We start from the raw sequence: 9,226 nt of genomic DNA, 5'->3' as shown, positions 1-9,226 counted from the left end.
AGTCTTCTATAGAGCCAAAATGGAAGGGTATGAGAGGCACTGAAAACTTGGATGTTCAGTACATCCACGATCACTCTCTCGCCACCTCATACACAAACTATGCATGAAGAGGAAAGTGCACCTGTCAAAAATCTATTACACTCTCGCATGGGACACACGAGAGAGAGAGAGAGAGAGAGAGAGATCATTTTCCCAACAAGTTGGCAACCCTCCATAAGCAATTACATATTGTTTCAAAGAAAATGGATTCAATTCTACGATAAGAAATGCTTCATCTACTTATACTATTTTTTCTGATTGAAGTAATTCAATAAGTAAGGACACAAATAAAACTATTCCAATTCCTAGGTTAAAATATGAATAATTGCCAATAACATTGAAACTTGAAGAATTTTTTACATTGAAACTTGCAAAATTTATTGAAGGCAAGCTTAGAATGTAGCCCAGGTTTTACAATTTTAGACGGTTAAAAATACATTAAAGTCTATTTCTTTTTGTGAACACAGGTTTCCAACAGACTGAAAATGGAAGGAGATGAGAGGCATTGAAAAGTTTCATACTCACTACATCCACGATCACTCTCTCACGACCTTGAGTAGCTATGCACAAAGAGGAGAGGTGAACCTATCAAAAAATTGTTACACCCTTGCATGGGACACCAACATGAGAGAGAGAGAGAGAGAGAGAGAGAGAGAGAGAGTCCTTGGCAAAATAGCATCATTCCTTTTTCCTTAGCAATAAAATATAGGGAAAATTACCAAAATACCCCTCTTATTTGAGGAAATTCCCAAAATACCCCTCAAATTTCAAAAATTCCCAAAATACCCTTGTATCTATTTTGGTTGGATTGTTCAAGATTTCCTATTCTTCATTCGTTTTTGACAATTGAGATCCGTTTTTTAGTGCTCAGCATGTAATTTGTCACCAATTACCATCGCAAAAAAGGCAATTATGTCTAAAAAGAATGAAGCAATTCATCTCCAAAGCCTAGGTAACCAACTCAAATTGTAGTTTTAGCATCTTGTACGATAGACAATCACTCTTCTTGCGAAGACCTACAAAAAATTTTATTTTTTCGAGAAATTTACTCTCACAACCAGGGGTATTTTGGGAATTTTTTAAAATTTGAAGGGCATTTTGGGAATTTATGACAAAATATCGGGGGTATTTTGGGAATTTTTGAAATTTGAGGGATATTTTGGGAATTTCCTCAAATTAGAGGGGTATTTTGGTAATTTTCCCTAAAATATAATATAGCATCATTCCTAAAGCAACTACATACCATTTTAAGGCGAAACAGAGTTAGAAATTTTGCAATGAGAAATGCATTATCTAACTAGCAATAGCTACTTTGGCTTTCATATACTCCATAAAATAAAAAAGTGTCATCGTTAAAGTTTGTAAACACGACAGCCTTACAAAGGGAAAGATTATGGAAATCCAAAGATGAAGTATCCTAATATACATTGATGCGGTCTTGATTACGGCTCAAGGACCTATGGTTGTGAAAACCAAAAGAGGGTGAAACTATTGTGCTCGATGGAGATAGTTCACTATTGGCTATTGAGGTATATCTTTTAGGCTCATAATATAGTAAAGGGTGGTTTGAGGGAAACGAGAAATGTTATTTGAGAATGTGGTTGTGGACTTGTCTTTGCGCGCGCGCGCGCGAGAGAGAGAGAGAGAGAGAGAGAGGTTTTAATATTATAGGAACACACTAAGAGATCTCAAATTTCTAACCAGACAAATCTTTAATTTAAGAGGTGGCTTTTAAGAGGGAATTTTTATACCCAATCCACCATAGTCAATGGTTATTATAATTTTCTCTTTTTGTTCAATGAGAGAGATCTCAAAGATCTACTTGACAAGTCTCCAACTCTAAAGTGTAAGTGTGTGTGTGTGTGTGTGTGTGTGTGTGTGTGTGTGAGAGAGAGAGAGAGAGAGAGAGAGAGAAGAAGAAGAAGAAGAAGAAGAGAATTTTTATTGATGAAAATAGATATCAAAGATCTACTTGACAAATCTTGATCTAAAGATCTAATGTGTGTGTGTGTGTGTGTATGAGACAGAGAGAAAGAGATGTCCTCTTCTTGGAGTGATCCATTCTCTCCACTTGTGGGCATATGGACACTTATCCACATGTACAAAATGTGTGTATGTGTGTGTGTGAGACCCAATGGCCATGCTTTTCTTGGTCTTCTTGGAGTGATCCATTCTCTCCACTTGTGGGCATATGGACACTTATCCACATGTACAAAATGTGTGTATGTGTGTGTGTGAGACCCAATGGCCATGCTTTTCTTGGTCTTCGCAACGTGCGCGTCAAACACTAGTAAGACACTCAATGGCATGAAAATATGGCCAATGGATTTGAGGCAATGCTGGAGACAGCAACCCAAATAAATAAATAAATAAATGTTATTTACAAATTTGGCGCCAATTGGCGGGAGAGGATAATAGGTCCAGACGTAGATATATAAAAACACTGTGGAAAATCAATCAAAAGTAGACGTGATCGTTTTGGAGGTCGGTCGACGGTGACCATCGGTAAAATAGTATGACAGCGGCGCACTATCGGCGAGTTTTGAGCTCAGGACGTGATGCAGAGGGCGGGCCAGTCAAACTAGCTGTTGATACACGAAGGTAAAGGGACGGAGGCGCTAAGGCAGGAAACCCGGTCAAATCGATGCAGAGGCGCCGGCATGGGCGGCAGGCGGTACCACCGACTGGTGCCGCCATCAATGGCCATCTCGCAAGCGCAGGCCGCATATTCTTTGAAGGGGGAGTCGCTGTACACATAAAGAAGGTTTCCACCGCCAGCACAGCAGCGCACTCTCACCACCTGCGCCTCCCCCTCCTCCCCTTCCTCCTGGAATAACTGCCGCATATCCGCCGGCATCTCCGCCACCTCCCTCATCCTCCCCCCCTCTTCCTCCATCCTGTACACCTTCACTCTCCCCCCTTCGCACGCCGCCACTGCCAACAGCCCTGCCACCTCGCTCCCCACCCATTCCCACTCCCTCACCTCCCTCCCTTTCTCCACCTTCCCTTCCACCCACGTTCCACCCTCTCCCCTACAACACACCACCCCTCCTCCTCTATCCCCCACATACCACCTCCCCCCAGCCATCGCCGCCACCACACTCTTCCCCCTCAGCGCCTCCGGCATCGCCTCCCCCCTCTCCCACTCTCCTTTCTCTGCATTATACTCCTCCACAGCCAGCTCGTCCTCCTCATCCTTGTCGTCGTGGTCGACGCCGCCAGCCACCACAATGCTTGCGACGTCCAATTTGCAGGGATCATGATAGAAGATGCCAACGAGCGGGTTACGTCTGGCAATACGCATGGGGGCTTCGATTATCTGCCAGTTCTGCTTCATGGGGGACGGGGCAATGCAGAGGTGGGTTTGCATGGGGCCGGAGAGGGCGTAGAGGGAGGAGTGGGAGGAGGAGAGGGAGGAGGAGTTGTGGGGCGGAAAGGGGGAGAGGGGGAGGCGGAGCCAGGAGAAGGAGACAGGATCAAAGGCGAAGGCTTGGGAGCGGTGGGGGAGGAGGAGGTTGAAGCCGAAGAAGAAGAACCAGGGGGAGGCAGCGAAGGCAAAGCGGGAGTGCAGGGTGGCGAAGGAGGGGGAGGCGACAAGTGAACGCAGGCCTTTGGAGGCAGCGGCCACAGCCAGCAAAGAGCGCAGGGGAAGGCCAGCGAGTACTTCTTCAATCAAAGGCAAGGGAAGGTCCATGTCTGCAAAATGTGCGTTAGCTGTTTCGTAGATATACATATATATATATAGCTAGTGGCAACCTCGACACTGACTTTTCGCCGTAGGATTGATCGTTCATCCAATCCAATCCGTTATCTATAAAACAACAGTTGCAACTTGAACCCATGACGACTTCTTAACAACCCGTCCTTTTTCCACGTTCGTTTATATTACCTTTATTTCGAAATTAGCCTTGACTTCCCTGCAAGCTTGTTTTGGGTTCTGCATTTTTTCCAAAAAAAAAAAACATTTTTTGACTCATACAAATTTTAAATTTTTGACACCAAGTCTAGTGTCCTAATCATCCAAATAGGTATTAATAGTTACGTCCATTGCAATTTGACATAGTCAAAGTTGTCTAATGCGCCTAGTCCATCATACATATGTCTCCACACACGAAAACAAGTGAAAGGGTCACTATGGCTTTAGTGATAGAGTTTCCTCCTCACAAAGAAACAAACCAAAAATACTAACAAAAAAACTTGAGATTTACAAGATTTTCAAACTAAGTTCTCACATTTCATCGATTTTTTTTACTTTTATCATGGTTTGCTCACACACATATGTGTGTGTGTGTGTGTACGCCGCTGTGTATATGTGTGTGTGTGTGTGTGTTTATAAAATTTACTAGAAATATGGAAAGTGAAGCTTTACTTTAGAATGCAATGAAGTAAAGCCATGTGAGGATATGAAATGAAAGATGAAATAAAAAGATCCATTTAATAATTTAAAATTTAAATAACATTTAAAGTTAGTCTCAATCATCATTGAAAATATTGAAAGTATATCTAATTCAACTCTCCTCTAAGGTTTCTTTTAGAAAGCCAAAAAAACACCAACGGGCATAGAGTATGGCCCTCAAAAGCTGTTGAAGCAGTCCCATACACTGCTACGCTCAAAAATCACCCCTTTCGAAATTACATGTGGCAGCTTTGTTGGGGGGTACTTCCACCACCCTCTACAATGAAGATCCACCTTTTGACAACATATTGCTAATTTGCTACACCTGATGACCTACCTCGTTTCACACTGTTCATTCTAACTCATCCGAATCGTTAGGGAAACTTGCATACGAGTAGCTCTATGAGGCTCTGATGCTTCCTTGAGAGTCCTTGAACCACAAAAGGGCCCTCCACCTATGGGGGAGCGCTCTTAGTTTTTCCAAAATGAAAAGGGGGATTATAAATTATAGTTGCAAAGAGGTAGGCTTAGTTGTACTAGTATGTGACCCGTGCGTTGCTGCGACCAAGAAAAGCATGGCAATTGGATCTCTCTCTCTCTCTCTCTCTCTCTCTCTCTCTCTCTCTCTCTCTTAATAAACACATGGAGTGCTTTTGGCCGATTGTTTGCGATCAACTCATCCTTTACACGACTTCTAATAAATTTGAGTTGTCCATATCTCCCTACTCATCAATCAATGACAATGTACCACATTTCTACCAACTTGCTACTATTGCACCATGCTTTCAAAACCATGGCTTGCCAATATATGTAGTCATTTTGGTGGGCTACCAAGTTGCCAAGGAAACTCTCTCTCTCTCTCTCTCTCTCTCTCTCTCTCTCTCTCTCTCTCACTCTCACACACACACACACACACACACACACACACACACACATACAGTGACAATGACATGCACACACACATAGAGCGTGCACACACATGCAAACTATCAGGTGCACAATTTTGGCTACTACAATCTGTATGTTGTTGAAAAAGGTTGGATTTGCGTATTCTACTCTCTCTCTCTCTCTCTCTCTCTCTCTCTCTCTCTCACACACACACACACACACACACACACACACATACACACACAGATTGACAACAGGTTGTCAGACGCACAAATTTAACTATTACAAGTCGTTGGGAAAGGATGGAGTTGCAATCTGAACTACTTTATGCAATTTTTGAAGGAACTCAACATCTTAATATCGGCATTGATCCAACGGGCCATGCAAATCAACCAAAAATGCGACGTGTGGAGGCCCTCTCCTTCCTCTGATTTTTTAAGGTCCATTATAAAGAGTATAGATAATGGACTATTGAATAATAGCAAAAAACTATTATGTACCCAAGTTCTCGAGAAAAACCTAGGTTTAGTGCAATCCCACCTACAAATTTCTCAACTATATCTTATGCCCCTTGGAGGCCCCTACCACGTGACATAAGGAAAGAGCTTGGGGGGGGGTGGAGGCCAAGGCAAAGAAAGAGAGAGAATGGATTGGGTGCCAAGGAAAGGGGCATCTCTCTCTCTCTCTCTCTCTCTCTCTCTCTCTCTCTCTCTCACCACACACTTGTAAGATTTAATTTGAAGATTAAGACACCCACAACAATTGCAAAAAAAACCTAGGTTTAGTGTAATTCCACCTACAAATTTCAAGATTAACCTCTATTTTTTCACAAAAATTGTTTTTACCAACACACTCAACAATACTGAATTAGAAACATAAAAAATACAACATCGTCATGCTCCAAGAGAGCCATGGATGCAAAAAGAATAACAGTTAACATCACAACCTTAAATTTTAAATTGAAAGACCACCTCCAAAGTTCATAGAAATTCCAAAGTTCAAAAAACCTAAATCAAAGAAACTAGATAGTGCAAAGAAGTTTAGTGCAAAAAATTTCAAAATTTATAGTAAATTTGCCTCTAATTTTTTTGGGAAAAATCATAACATAGCCAAATGCTGAAAAAACCTAGATCTAGTGTAATCTCACCTACAGATTTCAAAAATTATCTCTATACCTACAAAGTATAAAAAAAATGAGTGTAAAAGCCTTCAAATATAATAAATTTACACCTAAAATTTTTCATAGCTAAGTTTTCCAAGTTTTTGGGAGAAAACACAACTCGATTTAGTGCATGTAACCCCTCTTACAATTTTTTGAAATTTGCCTCCAAAATTCTAGTTTGCCTTTAAGCGGTTGAAAAAATCTAAGCTATGTGAAATCCCACCTACAAAGTTTGAGATTTGCTTTTAAATTCTAAGTCAACTCGAAGGAAACCACAAAGCTCACAAAAATCTAGCGTAAAAACCTTCAAAAATATCAAAGAGTTGTTGGAGTTGCCTCCCATCGTCCGCCATTGCCATCTATTGAGCTTCGCTCCTGCCTTGGGTATGTACGCTTTCTACGTTGGATTCATTGGATCAATTTTTTTTTATCACGTCGATTCTCAATTCTGTAGATGTCAATTGTCAATTCTCGATTCTCGATAGCAAATTTCATCGATTATTGATAGTAAGACCAATGTTTATTCTCTCTCTCTCTCTCTCTCTCTCTCTCTCTCTCTCTCTCTCACAAACGCACATACACACACTCACATGTGTTGTAGTAGCGAATAGTGCTCACTCACTCATTCACACATGCATTCTCTCCCTCTCTCTCTCTCTCTCTCTCTCTCTCACACACACACACACACACACATGATGAATCACATGGACCATTGTCTCTCTCTCTCTCTCTCTTGTCTCTCTCTCTCTCTCTCTCTCTCTCTCTCTCTCTCTCTCTCTCTCTCACACACACACACACACACACACACACACAGAGATGATGAATCGCATGGACCATTCTCTATTTCTCAACACACTTACCCACACACAAAAGCATAGAATGGCTCTCTCTCTCTCTCTCTCTCTCTCTCTCTCTCTCTCTCTCTCACACACACACACACACACACACACACACATAGAGCATATTATGCATTTGAGAATAGAGCATATTATGCATTTGAGAACATGTGTAATGCGGGAAACATCAAGTGTTGGGTTCTCAAGAAGTATCTTTTTGATGCATTGGTGACACCGGTTCTTCTTTATGGAGTTGAAGTGTGGAGCGGGAGCATCTCAAAGTCTACTTGGAAAGAGTTTGAGAATGTCCAAAAGCGTTTTCTTACAAACTTTCTCCAAGTTAAGACACAAACACCATATATGCTCTTACTTCTTGAGTCGGGATCTCTTCCAATTGAGGTTATGGGCATGGAAAGGGTTGTGGAGTACATGATAAAGATGCGTCAAAACCCCTCACATCGACTTCCTACAATTGCATGGGAAGCAAGCAAAAAAGTTCAAAAGACGCATAAAAGCAAGATCTTGAGCACGGGATGGATGCAAGACATAAAGAAGTGGTTTGGGAGATGGGATGCATTACACTTGCTACATGATGCTTCAATTGACTCTCAAGTGAATGAAGCTTTTCTACAACGCCAATGTATTACGGCTTGGGAGAAATCCGGTGGGTCACGCTTCATACATTACACCACCTATATTGCCCCCAACTACAAAACCATGTTCTTCGCTGAGAGAGGAAACCGTACTCACACTTACATGCTTGAGCCTATTCCCTTGTCCGCGATACGCACTATCGCAGCAATTCGGCTTAGCTCCCATTTCCTTCGATGCGAGATAGGGCGTTGGGGCAATGGAGAAGAGTCAAATCGATTGTGCACATTATGCTCACTGCAAGTTCGAGAGTCTGAGTACCACACACTACTAGAGTGCTCAGCTTTTGATCACATCCGAACTTGCTTCTCTCACATTTTCAGCCATAACTTAGACCTACACACTTTTCTCTCCCAGCCAAAGTGTGGGCTCTCCATTGCGACTCTCATCACTACAATTTTGGAGCATCGAGAGTCACTCATCAGCCATACACATACTACATCACATGTAACTTTGGTCCCATAGGTCATATTTGACCTCCGAGGACGATAATAAAATCTATCTATCTATCTATCTATCTCTCTCTCTCTCTCTCTCTCTCTCTCTCTCTCTCTCTCTCTCTCACACACACACACACACACACACACACACACGCACACGCATGCATGTACGCACACACATCCACAACAAATTATTAGACTCCCATGGCTGAAGTGTCGAGCTCATTGCACTTCATTAATGCAATGCAAATTTGGAAGACCTCCGCAACGCTCAAATACCACAGCAAATGGCACGCCTTTTCTATCTCTCATACACACACCTGCAACGCAAATGATGAATCGCATAGACCATTCTCTATTTTTCAACACACTTGCCCAGACACAAAATCATAGAATGGCTCTCTCTCTCTCTCTCTCTCTCTCTCTCTCTCTCTCTCTCTCTCTCTCTCTCTCACACACACACACACACACACACACACACACACACACACACACATGCACGCGTGCATGTACGCACACACATCCACAAAAAATTATTAGACTCCCATAGTTGAATTGTCAAGCTCATTGCACTTCATTAATGCAATGCAAATTTGAAAGACCTCTGCAAGGCTCGCCTTTTCTATCTCTCATACACACACCTGCAAACGGGTCTCTCTCTCTCTCTCTCTCTCTCTCTCTCTCTCTCTCTCTCTCTCTCTTACACACACACACACACACACACACACACAAAACACGGATGTACCGAGATTGAAGATCATTTACCGCATGGAAGGTTCGAGCAAGCGTGTTGAGAGAGGTTCATTGTGCAAGC

At 42.2% G+C, this 9,226-nt stretch overlaps 1 protein-coding gene across 1 annotated transcript; it reads right to left on the bottom strand.

Moving 5' to 3' along the window:
- Window positions 1–2,366: 2,366 nt before the first annotated feature.
- Window positions 2,367–3,759, bottom strand: LOC147439191 (F-box/kelch-repeat protein At3g24760-like). The gene has a single exon (XM_086484267.1). The coding sequence runs from the start codon at window positions 3,731–3,733 to the stop codon at window positions 2,621–2,623; it is 1,113 nt and encodes a 370-aa protein (XP_086340393.1). The 5' UTR covers window positions 3,734–3,759; the 3' UTR covers window positions 2,367–2,620.
- Between the last annotated feature and the right edge of the window lie 5,467 nt (window positions 3,760–9,226).

This window comes from Adiantum capillus-veneris, chromosome 16 (assembly GCF_014529385.1).
Source record: "Adiantum capillus-veneris isolate H3 chromosome 16, ASM1452938v2, whole genome shotgun sequence".
NCBI lineage: Eukaryota > Viridiplantae > Streptophyta > Polypodiopsida > Polypodiales > Pteridaceae > Adiantum > Adiantum capillus-veneris.
The sequence above is the reverse complement of the archived record's forward strand: the minus strand, read 5'-3'. Positions and strand labels throughout refer to the sequence as shown.

Coding starts and splice junctions, on each gene's coding strand:
- LOC147439191 (XM_086484267.1), bottom strand. CDS start 3,733: ATGGACCTTCCCTTGCCTTTGATTGAAGAAGTACTCGCTGGCCTTCCC.